Below are 24,547 nucleotides of genomic sequence, written 5' to 3'. Positions count from 1 at the left end.
ACAGAAGCCGTGTAATTAAGGAGGGAATAGCCCATTGGTTGTGAGCTTCCTTATTTTACTGCAGAGGATTAAGGAGTATAAAAAGGCATATGCTTAATATTTGGTGGATGGCCATTGGCAAATATACCAGTTGGTTGTAACAGACGCTGGAAAATAGCAGTATTAGAGCGGTAAGGGATCCAGGGGTTTTCCTTTTAGTTTGATAGAATCCTGGAGCTAATGCGGAGTAAAATGATGTTTTTAAAGAGCTCATGTATCAGCTGATGTTTTATGACGTGGCCCAGAGCCGCTGAGAGAGATATAACCAAGGAGCAAGCGCAACCTAGGAGCAAGTCGAGTCCTGAATGATGGGTGGGGAACTAAAAGCATTTTATGTGCATAAGCTCACTTGTGGTGTTTTAATGTTTATTTATTCTATTTCATTTTTGTTATTATGATATGGGTTAACCTGTTTTGTATTTTTTTGCACAAGGGGGCTGAGTCACTTTTCCGGTAGTTACGAGTGCCTTTTATTTTGTATGCGTTTCTGCGACGTAGGATTTTATAGCATAGGTTCTCACACTATGTGTGGTGTGGGAATATTTTAAAGTCCATTATAAATAGTATCTATAAAGAATTATTTTTTTACATATGTGTCGGTGATGATATTGCGTGTCAGTGAAGTTCCTTACAATTGAGACTAAGAACAAAACTACGAGCTCGTGGTATTGCACTAAATTGTTTTCAACTGTACTAAACGTATAGTTAGCCCTGACAATGGTAGTGTTGCATTTTAAAAGGCACAAAGTGGTTTAATTAGTTTGATTAATCATTTCATTAACGATTACATTAATCCTTAACCACTTCCGACGATGGAGAGGTCGGCTGCCTGTTACAACAGCTCTCTCTTAATTTACCGCGGTCCGCGCTTTAGCGATTCACGGTCAAGTCTTTTTTTCTTCTTCAAAAATCTACATTAAAATGCTGTCTTTAATGGTCTCGGAGACAATATAATTATCCATTTCTCAGAAATTTCCCATAATCCTAAAACAGTTCCACTACCATATGAGTAGTGTACCTTTGCTATCAGCAGAGAAAGGTTTGACAGTTGTCATTGTACCATTTCTTCATAAATCCATATTAAAATCAAACAACATTGCATGAATTAATGTATTCATTTTGTATAGACTGAATTTGGATATCTATTTCTCAAAAATGTCAAAACACTCCCACTACCACATAACAGTATAACATACCATAACATAATACCCCTTGGCTATCAGCAAAGTGAGGGTGGGCAGATTCACTCTACCATTTCTTCATAAACCCATATTATAGTTGTACTACCTTTAGGAGAAATAATGAACTTATTTTGTATAGACTGAATTTAGATGTCTTTTTCTGAGAAATTTCCCATAATGCCAAAACAATTCTGGTACCACATGAGAGTAGGAGCTCTTGCCTATCAGCAGAGTAATTTGGAAAGATTTCACTGTACCATTTTTTTAATGTGGCCTGGAGACAGTATGGTTATGTATTTCTCAGATATTTCCCATAAGGCCAAGACAATTCTACTACCACATAAGAGTAGGATATCACCAGTGTAAGATTGGACAGATTTCATTGTAACCTTTTTTCATAAACCAATATTAAATTCTTGCTACCTTTAGGCAAATATGAACTCAGGTAGTATGACTAATATAGATTTATCAATATATATAGTAAAATAGAATCTGGCCATACTTATACTGGTGATAGACAATGGCTCCTACTCTTATGTGGTAGTGGTATTATTTTGGCATTATAGGAAAATGTTGATAAAAAACTATTCATACTATCTTGAAGTTCTATTATCTATATTGGGATTTTAATTGGAATTATGAAAAAATGGTACAGTAAAATGCAGCTAATTTTCCAGTGGTGATAGCCGAGGGCTCCTACTCTTATGTGGTAATGGAACTGTTTTGGCATTATGGGAAATTTCTGAGAAGTAGATATCCAAATTCGGTCTATATGAAATGAGTACTTTATTTCATATACACATAAAGGTAGTACAAATTTAAAATGGGTTTTAGAAAAAATGGTAAGAGAAATAGATATCCAGATTCATCTTATATGAAATGAGTACATTAATTTGCCTAAAGTACTTTAACTTTAATATGGATTTATGAATAAATGGTACAGTGAAATCTGTCCAAACCTACTCAGCTGATAGCCAAGGTACACTACTCTTATGTGGTAGTGGAACTGTTTTAGCATTATGAGAAATCTCTGCGAAATAGATAACCATACTGTCTCCAAGCCATTAACATTTTAATATGGATTAAAAAAAAAAAAGAATCTGTCCAAATTTGCACTGGTTATAGGCAAAGACTACCACTCTTGGGTAGTAGTAGAACTATTTTGGCATTATGGGAAAATTCAGAAAGATTTGTAACCGTAATTTTGTTTAATGTAATGATGCAAGTAAACTAGTTCAGTTAAGTAAACTGTATTTTGTACTTTTAAATGTAGTAAAAGTGCGTGTCTTCATCAAAGCTCTTAAAAAATACTCAAGTCTCTGTTTCTCTTTGCTTAGGGAGTGTTAGTTTGCAGTGATCAGAGAAATACTGTAAAATCGTATAAGTAGGTGCTTTCGAATTTAAAACGCGGATGTCTTGACCGTGAATCGTTAAAGCGCAGATAGCTTGTCTGCGGTGTATTATCTACCGTGAGAGTTGTCGTACATTATTGCTGTAGTTGTTTATATCCCTCCATCGGCCGTGGCAAGGAGCCAGCAATCAACTTCAGACAAAGCATCCCAATGCTCTCATACTGATGTGTGGTAATATTACTAATGTCTCCCTTTCTTCTGTCATGACCAACTTTAAACAGTATGTTAACCATGCAACAAGAGCGAATAATATTCTGGACCTTTTTACATCAACATAAAAAAACATACAATTCCTCTGCTCTCCCCCCACAGGGAGAATCTGGTCATAACCTCACACAAATTGTGGCCACCTATAAGCCACTGGTTATATAACAGATAGCCAGCATAAGGATTGTGAAAGTTTGGTCCAAGGATGTCAAGGAAAACATTCGGTAGTGTTTTCAGGACACAAACTGGGAACTGTTCCAGGATGACTTTGGGGAGGACGCTGAGAGTCTTTCATTGTATCCTGGACTATATTCTGTTCTGTGAGGATGCCATTGTTCCCACCAAGAAGGTTTGCTGCTACAATAACAACAAGTCATGGATACATTGAGAAATAAAAGGCCTTCTTAACAGGAAGAAGCGGTCCTTCATGTCTAAGGACAAAGAGGAACTCCAGGTTGTTCAAAAGGAACTTAAGAGGAAACTAAGGGAAGCAAAGAAATGCAGTGTAGCTCAAAAGAGAACCTGCCTATCCTGTCTGAGAGCTACTAGATTCCCATAGATGCATGGGGTGGGGTTGGGGGTGTTATCTTGTACATTTGGTATCTTGTACATCCCTCTCTGATAGCTCTGAGTTCCACACTGCCCACCCAGATCGCCTGGGACCTTGGGGCCATAGTAGGCCAAGGACTCCCCATTCTTGGGCATCGGGAGCCACCCGTCAGCAGTGGGGTTCTGTCACAAACTCCAGGCACTCATGTCTTCCTGGTTACCAAATCCTGTCTGTGTTATAGTCCTCATCTCCTGCCTAACCCTTGGACACCGTCCAGGCTACATGCCTAACTCCTCTTACCTAACAGGGAAAACTCTAAGCCCTACTACCTCTTCCCTATGGCCTTTCTCCTACCTGCCCCATAACTTAAATAAAACCTCTAGCAGTTGGATACTCTGCCTTCTGTTTGTGTGCCTTCATTACAATTATCAGAAGAACAGAAGCCCCAACCCCCCCAGCTCCTGTTTTCATTCAGGGGGTGGAAGTGGAGAGGGTAGTCTCCTTCAAGTACCTTAGAATACAAATAAATAACAAACTAGACTGGAACATAACACTGATGTCAAATACATGAAAGGACAGAGTAGGCTGTCCTGGCTGAGGAGACCGAAGTCTTTGAATGTGTGCAAACTGCTGAATGTATTCTACCTGTCTGTAGTAGCCAGTGCCCTCTTTTTTTGCGGTGGTGTGTTGAAGAGGTGGAATCAAAGGTGGAAAGGCTAACACACCAAATAAACTGATGAGGAAAGCCAGGTGGTATATATATATATATATATATATATATATGTGTGTGTGTGTGTGTGTGTGTGTGTGTGTGTGTGTGTGTGTGTGTGTGTGTGTGTGTGTGTGTAAAATAAAAGTGTTCTACTACTTATTGTATGCCATATGTTACAATAATTATATTGTATACTTATATTGTTTTTAGTCCCAGTAGTCCTCCATGTTGTATATCTGCTGCTATTTCACACTGTCACTTTCATTGGGGATGGGGTGACACTTGGGCAATTGTGTATAGTATAGTAATTGTCCCCATAGGTTTTATTTTTACCTTATTTTGTTGTAATTGTCAAATTATTCTAATTGTTGTAAAACTTTACCCCATGAGGATCAATAAAGGAAATCATATTCTTAATTTTAATTCAGTCGCAACTCATAATTCATGCATGAAGAAAATTGAGGAATATGTTATGTTTGACCCGAGGTACTGAATTAACTAAAATTGAGCTATCTTAGCATGCTCAATTCTGAGTGAAATTTAACTAGCTAACATCACTGAACAATTATGAAACCTGCTCTCAAAATTTGTTGACCTTTCTTATGGTCTTGTTATTTCAGCCATTCATTAAATTATTATAGCCATGCCTAAACCCTATTATTCTAGTGTTTGCATATTAACCTTTATACATGTATTACTTAGTGATTACCTCCTTGTCTCATGTATAACAGACAGAGGAACATTATTTGAATTATTAATGCAAGTACAGTACAATGTGTAATTATCATGCCCTCAATCTTTCTCTGTCTCTCTCTTCTATCCTCCTCTATTTCGCTAAGTAACTCACTCTGTCTCTATGTATGGTGTTTCTTGATGGAAATGTATTATACTTGGTTAATGTATTATACTTTCTATTATACTTTGTTTTAAAAGGGATCCACAGATGAACACATTTTATGTTTGGCAGCAGATGTGCTGATTCATTACACTCTCTTTTATGGTTAGTATTTAATACATTAACCTGATAAAACCTGGGACAAGAGAGATGTTGGCTGGGCTGGTAGCCATAGCTCTTGACTGGCAGCAGAAGGCTGACCTACAGAAGCAGCTGACGTTTCCGGAACATAAAGTAACAATAGTCGCTTTTCCACCTGTAAGGGTCGGTGCCAGGCCAAGGCCCCCTCCAGCCACCAGAGGGAGGCCTCGAGTCAGGCAAACCACTAATCAGGCTTAACACCCAACAGCTGGGCTACACCTATATAAACCCAGTGAGCCAGTCACACAATGCTGGGTCTTTGCAAAAAACTTCTGAGCAAAACTCATAGCCAGTAACTTTAGGTATTTAGGTCTGTGAGTCCTTGTGCTACACCTTCTGTGCTGCGAGGGTGTCTGTGTTCTTACACATCCCCTCCCTCCAGTTTCCCCCCTCAAATCTGTCTCGCTCACTAGGCTCCCCTTAGCCATCACTGTTCCTCCCTGTTTTCCGGTTTTGTTTGTGAAGTTTTAGTTTGGTTTCCCCAGGGCATCTGGGCTGCCATTTCCCATGGCGTCCTTGGTTCTTGGTCCTTGGAATGTGCAGGATGCAAGATTTTATCAAGTGAAAACAGAACCGAACATAAAAGTGCAATAAAGAAACCTTATGTCAGTAGCATTAATGACTGGCAAGTGGTCAAAGAAACACAAAAGGCTTATTTCTAAGGGTAGAACTTAATAATATAACAACCCCAGGTGGTGTGGTGAATGAGGCACAACACACACCACCCCAGGGGGTGTGGCAAGAAACCAAACCAGAGAAAACATCTTAAAGGGAATAAAAAAACAAACAAACAAAAAAAAAACACATGCAATGCCATCACCTTTTAACCAGAGGCTACCAGTGGCTGGGCACCATCACACTAGCCAGATAAAATTTTAGATTTTGAAGATATACTTTGAATGGAGAAACACTGAAAAAACGCTGATGACCACCAGAATTTGCATTATATATTTTAGATGGCTATATTAAGGGGGGGGGGGGTTACTTTTGCAACAACAAATACATAATGTTATTCAGTGTCTGTGTTCAATAGAAAACTGACTGTAAAAAATAGCACATAGCCCTAGCTGGCTAATGTTATCTGTGACACGTCTTGCATAATATGCTATAGTGTAGTGATGATTGCCTTGGCTTGCTTGTCAGTGAAGATGAACCTGAAAAAGTACCAGCTACCAAGTTATGGCAGATGAAAGGTAACAAATAAATAAATCAATAAATAGAACCTCAAAAAATAAATTAATAAATAAATGTGCAACATAAAAACAAAAATAAATGAATGAATAAATAAATTGGATAAAATAGTAATAAATAAATGAGTATAGAAATGCAAAAATAAATGAATAAACACATTTATGAGCAATAAATGAAATTATATTTTATTTATTTTCACTTTTATTTATTTATAGAATTATTTATTTATGGAGTTCTTCCTCCAGTCCATGCTGATGAAGTGGGCAACAATAATGCAATTCTAATTAGTCAAGGGTGCAACTAAACAGAGTTGACAGAATGAATGTGAACAAATATGGAAGACATTCCCAGGTACTGTGTGAAATCATGGATCAAGTCAATGTTTGGTCCAAATCTATTTTCAGCTATTTTGCAAAGTCTAAAATGAATCCCTCATCCTGAAATAAGACATGATTGTCACCCACTGTTTAGTTCGTCAGCTATCAAATACTTTATAGAAACTATAGAAAATAGATATTTTCTACCTAAAAACAAAATTAAGTATTCTTGCTACATCGGGTAATACATCATGTAATGTAATCTTCATTCTGACACAACTTCAAAGAAATTTTCCCATCACTCAACGTAGCACTGATACTTACAGGGTCTTTTGCTAGAGCTATTGCACCTTGATTGCCCTCGTAGATTTTCCCTGGTGCATGGTGAGTTTCACTATCAATTCCATCTAGTAACTGAGTGAGCCATATACTCTATTGTGCTGTAGTGGTAAAAGCCATATACACAGCTTCACATATAGAGAGTGCAACTGTGGATTATTTATTTGCTTTCCATGAAATCAACCTGAAACAATAGCTGGTCATGCTGTGCCTATTCCCTCCATCTACAGCTCAGTTCGCATCAATATTGGCCTGTAGCTTCAACTTATCCTTGCACTTTCTGTAACACATCTCATAGTCAATAATGCCTTTCAAGTATTTTTCTATTACCCACTGTTGATCACTTGATTTGGATTCTGTGATAGTCTGCTGACAACAATTCTTACATACATAGATCAAACTTGCAATTAACTGTCTACATTTTCTGGGACCAACAATTTTCATTGTAATTTAACTTCTGGTCACAAGGTGTCACTCTTAGTTTGCATTCTGTCATGTTAAAGCTGTCTAAGAGTTTCTCAGTATACTGTATCACTTTTGGTTCATCTTTACAGTCATCTCCTTGTTCAAAATCATTACTCAGAAAGTGTTTCAGTTTCCCTAGATCTTTCATTTTGAACTTCTCAGTAAGTATTTCTTTCCGATATTCTTTCCTATCTGCCTTTTCATTGCTTACTACTATTATCAAATCATCAACCCATCTAATGAGTATTACTTTATCACATTCAGTTTCATTAATGTACATACAATGGTTAGCCAGACCTTGCATGAATCCATTTTCACACAAGTGATCATTTAGCATATTATTCCAGTTATGACCTGATTGCTTTAATCCATAGAATGATTTCATCAGTTTTCTATGCTAATTTTCAACTTTTCTCAGATTCAATCTCAAATCCTTTTGGTTGTTCCATGTATAGTTCACAATCTATAGGAACATGCAGATTTGCAGTTTTCACATCTGTCTGATGTAACATCATATCATTTTGTGCTGCTAACTTCGTCAACACCTTTATACTTCTCATGTTTGCTGTTTCTTTGTAGTCAATTCCTGCTACTTGACTGTATCTCAAGCTACATACCTTGCTTTGTACGTCTCTGAACCTTCAGGATTATTTTTGGCACATCGACCCCCCACCCCCACTCCCATTGCATTTTTACACTTGGGTAAGATAGTTAAAATGAAATATTTTTCTCTTTTAATGAATGCATCTCATCTTTCATGGCATCCTTCCACTTGTTGGACTGGACAGATTTTACAGCTTCTGTAAATGTTTGAGGTGCTCTTTTTGTCATCCTGTAACAACAGTTAATATTGGTCACTACCTAATCATCGCAGTCTATGTTTGACACATAGTCATTCAAATATTCTGATTTCCTACACTGTCTGCTAGGACAGTGTACACTAAAATTATTCTGAGCATTATCTTTATTACCTGCCAAATTTTGATTTCCTTCAGTCTGCACTGGCTTTCATCAATAACTTACAAATTACCATCAGTTTGGTTATTTTGTAGAGTTTTACCATTCCCCTTGAGTAATGCAGTCATTGTAGTCAGCAATTGTTACCTGTTTTGTCTATGTGTCCTGCTCTAGCCTGCTCTTTTCAACACTTTTCATAAGTCTGTTCTTTATAGAAGAACTTCTGGGGTGAAGACCTTATCGGTTGGGTTATTTTTGTTGTAGCCAAGAAAGATACCCTTCTCACACCTTGAGTCTAACTTCTAGTCATGTTTGTATGCATTGTTTTGCATCGTAGAAATGTTAGGCTTTTTTGATGTCAATACAAAGTATGGTGTTTGCTTAGTATTATTGCAGTAACACCTATTTATGATCATTACTGCCGTCTGTACTGAATATACTCATAACTATTTGGGTAAGGTACTCTCAATAAGCATGCATCTAGCCATGTCAAACAGAATAGTTTGACATGAGAATAGTCTCGATGCTTTTCTTCCTTAGACTTATCTAGCCTAGCCATAACAAAAATGAAAAAAAAAAGACATTGTACTAACATTTTACTAACTACTAATGAAGTAACTACCCACAAAACACATGCAAAAGCCACTCCCAACACAACATGCGACCAACCCTGTACCTGGTGTGATTCTAATATAAAATGGTGGAATATAAAAACAGCAATATATATTCAAGGCAATATACATAGAAATAGCAACAATACAAAATCATTAACCCAATCTCATAGTTTGAGCTATGAGCAAATTTTAGTATCACAGAATAAGAATAAACAGTACTGAATGATGTCTCTATCACATACAAACAATCAAAATTCAAGGTAGGTCTAGGCTGCTTGAACTGTACATCTGTAGACCAATTTATTGTCCCACAAAGATGACAGAATCACATTGGTGCACCAGGATTGGTAGACTGGTCCATGGATCAGACTCACAGAGAAACAGTTAAAACATGAACAGGAATGAACATGGAATCAGAGTTGCAAAAACCTGGACACAGAACAGGGACAGAACACACACAAAGCAAACACACCCCCATTCCCCAAACCAAACCTCTGAGCACAAAAACAGTAGAACAGTGGAAAGAGCATCTAAAACAAAGTTCTTTGGATTGGCATGGCCTTGGGGAACTTAGTAAAAGCACACATCAGTGAATCTTTGCAAAGGCAATGCACAGTTGATTAAGATATGTTCAAATAGCTCACTCATTATCTGAACAGCATAGAGTGGAATATGCTGGAAAAGCTGAATAGTTTTCCCCACCAGCTGACATGTGCAACAATACTGAGATATGCCAGACTTTACCAATCGCAAAAATAAATATCTGAGAAGATGGTGTAGTATTTTAACAGGTTTAGTAACAGCTGTGGCTGTGAGCTAAGACTTGTGAGCTAAGACTTTGCCTGAGGTCTGAGCGGCAGAGGAACAACAATCTGATAAACTTCATCATGACCAGCTGGAGCTAAAGTAGACCATTTTATCATTATCCTCTACAAATAAGTGCCGTGGTTAACAGGTAAAATTCATAGCTGCCTCAGAACAGAGTGCTATAGTAGGGTCTGAGGGCTGCAGAGGCCTGCAGCCTATTAATAGGTGCGTCAAAATGTGTGGATACACGGTCAGACAGAATAGGCTTCTTAACTTCACTTCCAGTAATCTAAACATGATGGAAAGGATCATCCCTAATTAAAAAATTAACTGTGTCAAGCTTTCTCCTCTGTACATGAGTCAAAGCATAAGCTGGGAAAAGGAAGTCACCTGTAGCACTATCCCCATTAGAGAAAATGGGTTTGGAAGTCACTTCATGGAGAATAAACAACCTTTCCCCAACTAAGTAATTAACTTGCATAAGGGACAAACCTCCAACTGGCAACTGCAAGTGCACCTTTAAATCAGGAGTTTCCAGCAACACAGTGTGCAGAGGCACTCAATTCAATACCCTGGATCAGAATGTCATGCCACAATAACTCTAAAATGAGAGACTGCACAGTATAGTATCCCTTATCTCTTAAGATTTGTATGGGCTGTATATCAGACATATAAAAAGACCTAAATAGTGGGGCTGTACTATGCTGATATAAATAATGTGTGATTTGAAATGAAATCATATTTTTTAAAATGGCTTGACCAAACAAGTTTCCTAAAACTGGAGGTGTTTAAGGGGGACATGGACTATAGAATAGGCATAGAGTTGAATTGCAACAGAAGATGTTCCCCTGCATAGCAGTTCTCAGTATCAACATTATGAATTTAAAAATTATATACAAATTATTTGAAGGTTATAGAAGAAGAAATTCCTTAGGAAAATTCCTCTATGCACTTAATCCATCCCAAGTGAATGCATACATACCAGTCAGCACTTCACCAATTAGGACAGCACACTCTAGGGGCAGTGAGGAAACACATACCCAGAGCAGTGGGCAGCCACCTACTGTGGTGCACAGGAGCAATTGGGGGTTAGTTAGGTGCTATGGTTACTGCTGGTTCAGGGGATTGAGCCACCACCCTTTTGGTACCAAGCACGCTTCTCTAACCTTCTCTAACCCTTAGGTCACAGCTGCACCCTAAATATGAAGATTATAATATAATGAGCCACATCATGCCTAAGTTGATCAGATAAACAGATACTGACAGGATATAAAATGCCTTGCACAAATAGCAGAGTAAAAAGTAAATATTTATCAATTTTACTTTTATATTCTAACTCATATTTTTTCAAGATAATGAAGCTGTCACGTCAGGGTCCCGCCCCCTCAAACGTCTTTGTGTGTGTGTGTGTGTTCGTCTCTGTTGCCACACCCTCTTGTGTCACTCACCTGTTCTGTGTTAGTTGTAATCATCTTGAGTGTATATATGTCTCCTGTGTTGTAATGCATGTTGTTGGTGTTTGAGTTGTGTATAGCGTTTAAGTAAGTTGTAAGCGTTGCATGTTCGGAAGAATGAATATGTGTGTTATCGTGCCTCGTCCCTGCATCCTGCTTATCCTCAAAACGTCACAGAAGCAGATAAACTAATTACACACACTATTTAGATTTACTCAGAACAGCTGTGCATGACAGATCTGGACCAGTAGCAAATTTATTTCATGCCTAAGAGAACATTCTAAATGCAAGATAATTAATGAACTCAGCAAGTCTTCTTACATCACTCATATAACCAATTTAACAAAAGATTTGTCTGTATGTGGGGTTCTATTATAAAGTCTATTGCCTGTTCTGGGTAGAATCTGCCCCCCTGCCAAAAAAAACAACAACAACATGCTGATCTTTAATTTGGCCAATTGAGGGCTTCATCACAAAACAATGATGTGGATGAGTGGAGCCATGATATCTACTTATATGTACAGTTTTTGGTGAGTCATGGGGATGGCTGCACAGCTATGCCTGTAAACAGCTACAGCAGCTCCAGTAACTAAGATAATAGTGTTTGGCTGTGCCAATAGCCATTTCTTTCATATAGTAGCTAGATGAGGGCAAAGAGGCATTGTTGAATTTTCCTCTGACCTACATATTGCTCTTGGTAAGTGCATACCTAGCTGCATATATTCCCAATGTTAATTTATACAAGCACATATATGCTTTCTCTCATTATTTTTTTCTAATTGGACAGGAACAGGATTTTCCTAACAGGAAATCTTTTTTAGGTTTCGAAGTTACCAGCATTTTAGATAATAAATTAATAAATAATAAACAAAAGGTTTTTTATGATTAGGATTACTGATTGGGACCACTTGATGCTTCCACATTTCTGACCTTCAATAAATCAGACACTGACAGATGCATAGACAGCGTCCAGATTGTCAGGTCGTCCTTGTTATGTAGATGATATTTGCTTCCATAAAAGCATGTGTACACACACATCTCCAATAGTACAGCAGTACTGGAGAAGAGGGAGATGCAACAGACCAGGTTCCTAAAATGCTTGTGAGGAATTCTCTTTCGCTTCTTTCTGCTTTCTCTCCTTCCTACTTCCTCGACTTCTCTCCCACACAGCTCCATGTGCATTTTGATTTTCACCCATTTTTGTGCTTTGACACACACCTCTATCCTCCATTTCATATACAACAAACAGCATTATTATTCCACCACTATTTCCTATTAATTTCTCTTTGGCATATTGCTATCAACTTGTTTTCCGTACAGTACTTTCTCAAGGTCAGCCAGAGGGTCACAGTTGATTCTCAGTGATGACCTGCACTAGCAAGCAATAAGGAAAAGGTTCTGTGTAGCTCTGGGTGAAAAGCAAATGCCCAGAGCATGTTCCCATTATTAGTGGCTTCACATTAACTCGACTACCATCGGGAAGGTTCACATGACTCAGATCAACACCTTACAGTGCAAAAGCCACACCTGTTTCCAGGACCATTAACTTCAGTAAGAAAACATTCCAGTGAGAAAACATTGTTTTTTTATTGTGCAAAAGCAAAATAGTTTGAAGTGAGTATTTAATTTACTTTCCACTAACGTTTATATATTATCTACATGTATCATTTTATTATCAGTTCTCTTACATTTGTAATAAAATAATGTGCTGCACATGCAGGTTGATTCTGACATATTTCAGCTCTGAAACCATCATGCTGTTGTAAAGAAAACTCAAAACAGCAGAGCTGGAATTTACCCAGAATAAAGCTTGATCAAGTCTTTAGCCCAAATGCACGTGTGATTTTAACCACTCTGGTTTCATGATTCTGCAGAATAGTGTTAGATACAGCATCATAAAGCAATTCAAGTCATCATGAACTTCCTCTAACCGCCAAACTTCACACAATGCTATTAATAATCAATGTTTTTCTCTTCAGCTCAGAGACTCATTATCTTCTCTTTCCATTTATGGCCAGGTTAAACTTTAAGCACATGTTCTGCGTCTCCTTTGATGAAGCAAGGACATTTCTGTGCCCCTTGCTTAAGCACTTAGGCCAGCAGGTAGAACCAATAGCCTCTCACCTGGAGCCCCTGAAAGATACAGGATATATAAGTACCTGCAGCCAAGTCATATAATACCATGTTATTGTTCAACATAAGACCACTTTCTGAAACAATTAGACACATCTCAGCCAGAACTAAAAATTACTTTTGACCAGGTTTTTGGAGCCTTTTTGAGCTAAGAATACCAGAGTGGGCTTTTTGCAGCCTTGTTGAACTGAGAATTCTAGACTGTGCTTTTTTGCAGCCTTGTTGAACTGAACTTGGAGTGCTGCAGAATTAACAGAACTTTGTATCAGAGTCATTTTGCTACTGAACTCAAGCAACTATAAGACCTGCCAAACGATTTCAGATGGAGAACCCAGCATTTGAGAAGTCTAAAGATGATCCTCCACTCTACGAAGAAACACCATTCTCTAGTAATGGTTATGGTAACGGAGATCACCGGTCAGTCAGGCCATCAGTTGTTAGTGCGTTTGGCCATGACACACTAGACCGTGTACCAAATATCGACTTCTACCGTAATGCAGGGAGTGTGAGTGGGCATCGTGCTATCAGACCCTCACTGCAGGAGCTACATGAGGTCTTTGAGAAGGTCAGTGACAGACAGACACAGCACAACAGCTATTAAAGGATCAAGTTTCAGAGTTTTCTTCTTATAAAATATACAAAGTAAGCTGAAAATTTCTACTACACGATTATTACAGTTAAAACTATAGAACCAATGCATACAGTACAGGGTAACTAAATATAATAAGTTAGGCCTGAATAAATTTTGTCAGAAATGAGATCACTGAATGCTATGGTTTGAGTCAAATGTAATGGTTTGAGTCAAATATATTTTTGTAGATATATTCCAAAGCTTTTTGTACATATATTCTAAAACAGCCAAGAAAAGTAATTCTAGAAAATTTTGATTGGAACGACAAGAACAAAAAAAAAAATCACATAAATATGTAGGCATAGTGAGAGAATGAGAGGTCCAGTGTGAATTGCACAGCCAAAATTCAAGGGGAAGATGTTGATAAATTAACATTAACTTGCATATATTGTGCATAGACAAAGTAGATGGAATTGCCTTTCTGCTGTTTTAAGTGGTATTCTTGAGGATATTGTGAGGAGCCACCATTCTGCCTAACCAACATAAATGGTGCTGAATGACCAAATGCTTAAGCTCAATACTTTTCATAGCTATAATGCCATAGTCGTAATGGCTTTCACATTATACATGCCTGCCACAGTTATAATGTGAAAGCCATAGAGAAACATTTAGTTAATAAGTAACCATAGAACATTGCATTGATCTATTTGCCCTTAGTACCATAATTAATACAAACGAAGCCTGAAAGTGGTGCTGATTCAGAGAGTATGGAAGTATCTCAGTATGGCTTTGCAGTGTGCTTGCTAAATGAACAGTTACCACTTGGTTTTATGAATTACACATAAGCATTTGTCCTCGTCTTGCCAAGAGTAGTATTCATGTAATTGGACCACACCTTTGAGGCTCTAAATGGCACTGAAAATGTTTTACAATTTAAACTTTGCTTATTTACTGTCAGAATGGAGATTTGGATGTTCATGATACAATGGATGATGGGGAGGGAAGCGATGTCTTGCCGAATGATGATCTTGAGGCCATCGCTTCTCCAGAGGACAATGGAGGGGTCGTTAAATTTGGCTGGATTAAAGGAGTTCTGGTTAGTGTTACCCACTCGCACATTAGGTCAAAACCAGATCTTAATTTCACCAAAAGTGAAGAACTGTGTCATCCAACATTTGGCCATATTTGAGCCATGGCTGAATCATGGGTGTTATTTTCTCCAAAGGTGAGGTGTATGTTGAACATCTGGGGCGTGATGCTCTTTATTCGTCTGTCTTGGGTCTTTGGGCAGGCAGGATCAGGTAAACACACTCTCCACCACATTTTTCTTCAACTACATTCTTTTTTTAGTTCTTTCTATTTTGTTCCTCTCACTGTCAATGCTTACCATATCCTTTCATAGAAAGTTGAAAGCCCTGATCATGGTCCCATGAATAATACCTATTGAACACTAATGCTTGTGCTCTGCTGATGAGCTTACCTCATTTCATTACATGTGCTGGACAATAAAGTGATGTGGGGCAAGTAACCTACAGTTTTTTGGGTTTAGCAGGGGGACACATGGGCAGAGCTGAAGAGATTTCGAAATGAAACTCCACTCTTATGACTGTTCAAAATAGGGGTTTAAAAAAACATGCAATGTAATATGGGACATTGGTCAAATAAATGGAGCCCCCCCCCCCCCCCCAAAAAAAAAACAAACTCCCAAAACCTTTTCAGTTCAGTTTCAAGAATGAAAAGTGTTTTTCATAAAAGTATTTTACTTCCTATTTATTTCCTGTTTGTCAGTACACCATGCCTTAAATAATCAAATGATGAACTCTGAATGCTGCAACTGATTCTAGTAGTTACTAATATTGAATTGTACTTGTCAATTTAATTTTACTTGATACAATTGTATATAGTATCAAGTTATCCTGAAATAATTTCTGGCTATGGAAATAATGAATATATGGCAAGGTCAACACAGTCTCAGGGACAGAACTTCCCTGTAACAGCTTATGCCAACCCTGCAATTATAGCGTCTGTCCTTCAGCATGTGGTCAAAGTGGTGGCTGAAAGACAGAGCAGGATCAGCCAGCAGGGGAGAAATCACACCTCAGGTGGCGAGGACGCAGTTATTAGCAGCAGCATGCATGTTGCACTTCAGAGGCCATTGGTTCAGAAAGGCATTCTTTTGCACTACCAGACAGATATAGGCAGCCTGCCTACTGCTGCAGGGCATTGACTAGTTTCGTGGTATATACCTAATGGCAGGTTGAGAGGTCACTCTTGTGGTTAATTATTCCAAAGCTCTAAGTGACTAACAGCTGCAGATCAGGAGTCTCACAATGGTCATTATTGCTGGCTAGAGAACTCAGACCATCATTGTAGCTAAAATGATAGCATTACCTAAAAATAATGTATGCAGCAATAAAAATGTACCAGTTGTTAATAAAATTTCAACCCCCCTGAGACATAAAATGTTTAGAAGAAAATTATATTCATACTCATTGTGTGACATCCAAATTGATAATAGTATGATTTTTAGTGTTATCATATTAATTACTAATACTATTCAGAATTATTGTTAGCTTCACTACCTATGAATCTGTAAAGTATTTCTTTGTTCTAGCAAACATGGCAAATAAAAGATAAAAATATTTTATCAAATATTATTTCACCAATAAGGGAATACATACAATAAGACTTCCAAGATACAGAAATGTTTCAAGAAACATTGTTGGCAGCTTCATTTATAAGTTATCAGGAGCAGCTGACAAGAACCCTTATATTACTTAGAGATGGCACAATACGAATTTTTCTGTACTGATCCGATATGATATCTTGTGTTTGAATGTTGCCTGAGATCGATACCAATCCGACACACACACTTCACATACAACTGGCACTAAGTGAGCAGACAGAGATTATGAGTATTATGTATGATGAGTCTCTTTCATTGAGCCTTTTCATGTGATTTGAATATACTAAAGCCATAGAGTAATTAACTTTATGAAAATAGACAAGGAGAGTGCTGTACATGTTCAGCTATTCTTTCTCCTGTCCAGTTCTGTTTCTATTGGGGCTCTGCTGTTCTTTCCTCGACTCCGAACTTGCTTTACTTCAAACTTCAAACAGTTCATTCATTCATTCATTCATTCATTTATGTATTTATTTATTTAAAGATTAATAAACTTGAAAGCAGTGGCAGCACAGAAGCCAAAGAATATATCAGTGAACGGGAAGCCTCTGGAAATGAGGAATAGATTAGCATTCCAGAAGAAAAGCACCAGAAGCATATGAGTAGTTACAGAAATGTTTAACAGCAGCAATAAAGGGTAGAAGATGCTCCATAAGATACAGTCTTTGTGAAATTGATGGTATTCATGTTTTTTTCAAATATTTTTCAAAATTACTTAAATGTGTGTTTTCTTTGCCTGTTTACAGAGGCCTTAGTTTGTGTTGTGGGTTAATGGGGTTGAAAACTAAGATAAGGCCAACACTGGCAATAACACAGTATCTGTGTATGAATCTATGTTTACCATTTTCATCAAGTTTAACTGGATTTTTGTTTCTCAACTGTGAATGAAAATGTGGGGTTTAATATTGTTCTCTGTGTTTCAGGACTTGGAATTATTATTATTATTCTAAGTATGGTGGTGACCACTCTCACCTGTCTGTCTATGTCGGCTATCTGCACAAATGGTGTAGTCCGAGGAGGTATGCAAGTATAAGCAAACACACCTAAACAGACAAATTCATCAATATTGAGGACACTCACAAAGAGATCTAAGATAGGGATTACTTGCATGCTCACACATTAACAGGCACAACACTTTGTGGGTATGTATATGTCTCATCATGTAATTTGCATTTTCATATTGTTGATTTATTTAAATTGTTCCTGTACTGTTGCACCTCCAGGAGGGGCATACTATCTAATCTCCCGTAGTTTGGGGCCTGAGTTTGGAGGTTCGATTGGTCTGATCTTTGCTTTTGCCAATGCCGTGGCTGTAGCCATGTATGTCGTAGGATTTTCTGAGACTGTGGTGGATCTTCTCAAGGTACAATTTCTCAAACAGCAGTATTGTTCCTCATTTTATTTTGATAAAGATTTTTCTTATGAGTATAGGTTTGAAAGCTTTTTTTAATTACATGCATGGTATGAACGCTGAGTCAGATTATACTGAAGATTCGAATAGTAGTCATACTCAGTTTATGGACCGCTTATACTACAGTGTTTTTCTGCTCTAAGTCACTGGATTAAAGTCCTCAGCTTCTCATATGTTGAATAAGAAAGAGGAACACATAATTCTTTATTCTATAAACAGGTGATAGTGTATCAGTGCTGCTGGTGGTGATTTTGTTTTTTAGGTAAATGATGCCATCATGGTAGACGAAGTGAATGATATCAGGATTGTCGGCTGCATAACTGTGGTGCTCCTGCTTGGGATCTCGGTGGCTGGAATGGAGTGGGAGGCCAAAGTGAGGTCCACACATGTGGCACATGCCTGCTGCACAATCACAATTTTTCAGATTTATTTTTAAGGATAATGGTTGTGCTTGTATGTGAATTTTGTGTGTTTAAGATGTCAATTTCAAGATTTAATACTTTACAGTGAACATTTTAGATGTATTCATTCCTCCTTTTCAGATGCACCATAAAAATATATTCAACATTAATTAATTGAAGAATCTGATAATAACAAAATACTGACATATGTATTTTTTTTTTCCTCCTCAGTGGGTACTATTAAAAGTGCATTGACAGGTCTCTCTCACTGTATTTTTGTAGGCTCAGATTGCACTGCTAGTGATTCTCTTGCTGGCCATAGCAAATGTATTTGTGGGCACAGCAATCCCTGCCACTGAAGAAAAGCGTGCCAAAGGCTTCTATAGTTACCAAGGTGACTGAAGTTTTTGTAGAAACACTGTTGCTATCAATGATTAGAGCTTCATATTTCCCTGCATGTGCAAGTTTTCTGACACACCATATATACAATTATTTTTAGGTAAAGATTGTCCTTAGAAGTGGCTAAATAATAACAAAATAAATGTAAATAAATATATAAATATACAGTTTATAGACCAATATAAACGTTTTAATGTCTTCACTGCAGCATCGATAATGGCAGAAAACTTCACCCCAAACTTTCGAGATGGAGAGACATTTTTCTCTGTCTTTGCCATCTTCTTCCCTGCAGCAACAGGCATCTTGGCAGGAGCCAACATCTCTGGAGACCTAAAGGTAGGATAGAAACATATATTCCTTAATATTCTCCAAATTAATTGTCATCAGAAAACATTCCACAACTGAATGAATCCCATTTTAAAGGAATCCATAGCAAAAAAACCTTAGTGAGTCTGCACTAAGAAGTGCACTAATAACTTGCAGTAGGCTGTGCTTAGTAGTGTCTAAAGGGGTGTTTGTGACTGACTATGCCTTCTGTAGCAGTTGACCTTGGGCTAGATTTCTGGGCAGGCACCATAGGTTGGAGAAGCCAGATCTGTTCTCTCTTTTGCCTGCTCTCAGGCTGCTTTAATAATATGAATATGTATATGATTACAGGACCCTCAAGGGGCTATTCCCATTGGCACCTTGCTGGCCATATTTATTACAGGAATTACCTACCTTGGAATCGCTCTATGTGTCAGTGAGTACAGAGCCACAAAACACCAGCCATAGCTAACCATGTAATGTTCATCTGGGCTAATCATATAGAATGCTTATATTGCACATAGCTTTTCAGAATATCTAAAAAACCATGCTCTACCATGCACTAGAGCAAAGCCTAAGGGCCTGATTTATTATGAAGGAAGCTAAAATTGTAGGGTGCTATAATTTTTGGTTGATTTATCATGACCTACTTCACCCACTTCAAAGACATCATCCACAATTTTGGAGGCACTATTATAAAATACACCCAGAACATTTCAACCAGAGAGAAATATAAGCATGAAAATGATTTCCATCTATAGCCCTGAAAACATTTGGGAACCCACTATAGAAATCCATGTTAGATGTGTAACCCCTCTGTGTCTGTCTGTGATCTAATACATGTAATCATGCTTCTCCACACAATAGCATCAGATTCAGGCATAGTACTGTATTTATTGTCTTAATAATAACAAGATACAAAACAAAAATCATTGGGATCATAAAAATACCTAGACTATGGCTCTCAGCTTCTGTTCAACATTAATTCCATGAAGCACCTGATAATAACAAAGACAAGTCTAAAGAGTCTAAAAATTTGTTTTACCATTAAGAGAGAGGCTATTTTTTTTAAACTATCCAATATTAATATATATAACAATTTGTAATGGGTATAGTTTGTAAAAATGCAATCCACAGACATTAACAAACTAATTTACAAAGTTTACAACATTTCTATAGTGCTACTTTATTTTTTAGGATCAGACCTAATTACCTTCTGGCCATCTGCATGACAATGACCGGTAGAGAAATCACATCAAAGAATATTGCACTCAGAATTAAACATTTAAGCTGTAGATTAACCACAAAAATGAATGACATAATATATACTAAACACAATATTTTTGGCACATCATTGCCCTCAACAGTGCTGACAGTGCAAATGTAAGACCAAATTGGGAAATACATGCAGCTCTCACCACTGTATTCTGGAATAAGCCAGATGGCAACAAGTGGGGGACAGCCAGAGTTTTTGTAGTGTTCTATATCTTTTATTTCATTAGATAATAACAATATAACATGACTTAAAAGTTGATATGCTTTCATTAAGGTTAATAATTCTCTCGTGAAATATTCGATCTGTTGATGATCTCTTTGATTGCTACAGCATTGTTTGTGAGAAGACATGACAGAAGAAAGTAATTGCACCTTCTTCTTGAAGTGAAGTGGGTTGCACTTCCACTAGTCCATTGTTACAGTCTAGTCATTTTAAAATAATAGTTTAATTGGACTCTTCTCAAATTGAGCCACAAGACCAAATATGAAAGGACACTTAAAACAAACTAAAACATAATTATTTTGAAGATAACTAATAAAACACAATTCCAGATAGGACAATGCTAAAACATTAAGGACAATAAGGTAATAACAAGAGCAATCATAAAAATGACCAAACAGCAAAGAAAGAAAGTAAGGTAAACACATGTTGCCCATCCTCTGAAAATTAAACTACAGCAAAACAGAATCTATTCCTTACTTGCATTACAACAACTGGTTAATATTCATGTTTGTATCATCTTCCTGGTGCCCACTAAAGTGAGACCACAACAATCTAAATATAGCCACTTTTCTTAAGTTATGTCATCTCCACCATCCATCTCTCATTAACAAGAAAGAAAGCAAGCAAGCAAGGCTATCTGTAGAGAACCCATCCACATAGATCCGTGAAGGAGGGAGGGAAATAGCAAAACAATTATTCGCTTAGGATTTTATTTAATATATTTCATTTTATTTAATATATTTCATATATTGTAGTGTGAAGAAGAGTGATCTGACTCTGGTCTGGTGGTCAGAGCATGTTTATCATTTGGAAAACCCAGGTTTGACACTTTGTGTAGTTGCTTAGCCTTTGTCACACACTGCAAATTCAATTTTGTATCGATCAGCTATCCATTTAACGTCATTGTCTGATAGAAAGTTCTCTGAGGAGGGATGATCTTTCAGGAACTCAATGTGGACAGTTGTAAAATGCTGGTTCAGCTCATTTTTCAATCTGTCCAAGGAAGGGAATAATAAGTTACATTCACTTAGTTATCACCACTTTGATTGCTTGCGCCAAATGACATTTTAGTGACATAGTCCTTTACACATTTTTGCTTTTTCCACAATGATAGTCTTGGTTGGTATCATAAATATTTTTGGTTTTCTCATACACCTCTGCAAATGGCCCACCATTATGGCCCACCTTTCATTGTGTCTTCTACAGCTTCCTTGAATTCTACTATTAGGTCATATTTTCAGTTTATTTTTTTCAGAATGTTGTGGAGATCATCTGTTACAGAGAGTAGGCTCTGGAATATTAACAGAATATAGACTGTAAAATTTGTTCAGCTATTTGTGCAATCACACTAGCATTGGAAAACTGATGTTGGATAGACACTGAAAGATAACAAGGATGTTGCTTTTCATGGCATTTTTCACTTTGTCATGCTCATGTTGGGAGTTTTTAATATAATGTTAAATCCTGCACTTCCCGCATCCAGCTGAGCCTTTGCATATTTCTGTTTCCCGAGGGACTGATTATATCATGACTTCATTTTCAAGATTGTCTCCTTCATGTTTGTCATCACAAATGCAGGTTATGAGGAGCCTGTCCACTTCCTATTCCTCCTGTTATAGAGTGAGCTTGTGAGAGAGTCCTCAATGAATGGACTGAATGGACCTAAAAGTGTAACGTGAGGTGCCAGGGTAGGATGCGGGGATGAGTCATATACAACGCAATGACACGTTTATTGAAACAAAACAAGGACAACTACGTGGCCCTCAGGCTAACAGGGTTCAGACATCAACAACATTCACATTTAAACACGAGACATATATACATGCGCACTAAGAATATACAACGAGGAGCAGGTGTGAAACACAGGAAGGGCGTGGCCATACAGATGAATGAACAGACACACACACAGGGAGATGCATAGGAGGAAGGGCCATACTGTGACAGAGCCCTTTCAGACTGGCACGACTCCCGGTGCGCCAGCCTATCAGGCTATGGCCCCGAAACCAACACCAAATGGAGAGGCCGGAGCACCGAGCGACCCGACGTGGCCCAGCGTGAGCAGGACAGAGGGGAGAAAGACAGGGACCAGGACGACAACAGACACAGGGACAGAAACACTGACGGGCACAGGCACTGACACAAAGCGGGACAAAGCAACTGGCACAGTAATTGAGACAGGAATAGATACAGTGATCGGGACAGTTACATGAACAGGACTATATAAAAAACTATTAAACAGTCCGGGGAAGGTAACAGGAGCCCTAGCCTATCGTTGGCTGGGTCAGAGTTCGCCATGGCTGGACGGGATCCTCTTTTGTTGGCTTGTGCACGGTGACTGCTCCGGTTTCAGCGCACACGTATCCAGAGACACACCAGCTGATTTGTCTGTCTTGGGGGTGGGCTTTGGTGGCGCTGCTCTCTTGCTTACGCATAGGTGCTTGAGCTCTGGGCCTGTGAGCATTCGCAGATGGAGTGTCCTCATCTGATGACGATGCCTCCCTGCAAGCTCCATTGGGCAACCTACTTGTTCCAGAGTGGCGCCTCCTGGGTGGAGCCTTGGGTGGTACCTTGGGCGCCAGAGGCCCTTCGCTCTCGGAATCCGCCGACGTGGTGTCCATCACCGTGGAAGAATCCCTATGGAGGACCTCCTCCACCTCCATCACTGGACTCTTCCCCAATTGACCTCTGAGTCTAATCAGAAGCTGATGTAGCTATACTCTGATCGAAGGCCGACGTCTGTATAGCCCTCACTCTGTTCATGCTCCCTGTAGCTCTCCCGGTAGTCCCAGTAGGGGTAATAGGACCCCTCTGGACCTGGATACTGGTCCTCCTTGTACCAGTTCTTATAGTCCATCAGGGGCTTGTAGGACTCCGCAGAGTCCACCCCTGAGCTACACCCAGGGCCCCCCCAAAATTTTCCAGGAGCTCTCTCCCCTGTTGTATCAGTACAGAGAATGCCCAAGAGTATGGAAGGTTTCCCCGTAACAGCTGGGGAGGAACAGTTATACACCTTCTTCCCCTCCTTCTTTTTCTTTCCCGGCATCCTTTGGCGGTCGATGTTTCTGTAATGCAAGGAGGAAGTGCAGGATGCAGGGCTGAGTCATGTACAACACAAAACAAGGACATCTATGTGGCTCGCAGGCTAACAAGGTTCAAACATCGACAACATGCACACTTAAACACGAGACTTATATACACGCTCACTAATGATACACAACGAAACGAAGAGCAGGTGTGAAACACAGGGAGGGCATGGCCATACAGACGAACGAACACACACACACACACACACACACACACACACACACACACACACACACACACAGGGAGACGTTTGGGAGAAGGGGCCATACTGTGACAAAAAGGCTAAAAACGCCAAATTAAAATTGTTTCTTACCACTTGGCCAGGATCTTACATTAATTTTGGCATGCAATGTTTAATCATATTTCACTAAAAATTACAAAGAAAACTGCTAGCATCCTAAAACCCATGTGCTATTGAAAAAAACATATAGGTTAATGTCTTTAATATTTTAAATGTAATACATACTTCTGCTTTCTCTAGAGAGTATGGCATTGTGAGACAAGTGACACAATGACTGGACTATCAGCTGATGGAGGGCGTTAGGCCATTAGAAAGCAGTGACTGACCTTCACCCATACTCAGTGCAGTCTATTCCACACCAGTGCTTCTAGAAGGTCTTTGTCAGCACTGTTTTGGCTGATTGTGCATGTTGAACCAGTGTCGGCGTTCAGCCATGAGGGAGTTTTTTGATTGGCTGTTCAGTCTAAATTTGAGTTGAAATGAAACGATATAGAAATAAACTACATTAAAGTTTTTTTTTGTTGCATTGTGGTAACTGA

At 38.4% G+C, this 24,547-nt stretch overlaps 1 protein-coding gene across 2 annotated transcripts in view; it reads left to right on the top strand.

Annotated features, from left to right (window-relative positions):
• Window positions 1–13,406: 13,406 nt before the first annotated feature.
• Window positions 13,407–24,547, top strand: part of LOC113577304 (solute carrier family 12 member 1) — a 40,495-nt gene continuing 29,354 nt past the window's right edge. For both annotated transcript variants that reach the window (XM_081709411.1, XM_027009882.3), the window contains exons 1-9: window positions 13,407–13,979; window positions 14,944–15,081; window positions 15,211–15,286; window positions 17,592–17,687; window positions 17,892–18,031; window positions 18,342–18,452; window positions 18,763–18,874; window positions 19,088–19,215; window positions 19,537–19,621. In XM_081709411.1, the coding sequence (XP_081565537.1) occupies window positions 13,737–13,979; window positions 14,944–15,081; window positions 15,211–15,286; window positions 17,592–17,687; window positions 17,892–18,031; window positions 18,342–18,452; window positions 18,763–18,874; window positions 19,088–19,215; window positions 19,537–19,621 (1,129 nt within the window). In that variant the 5' untranslated portion in view covers window positions 13,407–13,736. The remainder of the gene's footprint in view (window positions 13,980–14,943; window positions 15,082–15,210; window positions 15,287–17,591; window positions 17,688–17,891; window positions 18,032–18,341; window positions 18,453–18,762; window positions 18,875–19,087; window positions 19,216–19,536; window positions 19,622–24,547) is intronic.

The sequence above is a fragment of the Electrophorus electricus genome, unplaced genomic scaffold (genome assembly GCF_041902795.1).
Source record: "Electrophorus electricus isolate QZ-2024a unplaced genomic scaffold, ASM4190279v1 Scaffold41, whole genome shotgun sequence".
Classification (NCBI taxonomy): domain Eukaryota; kingdom Metazoa; phylum Chordata; class Actinopteri; order Gymnotiformes; family Gymnotidae; genus Electrophorus; species Electrophorus electricus.
Note: the sequence above shows the minus strand (reverse complement) of the source record. Positions and strands in the feature narration are given on the sequence as shown.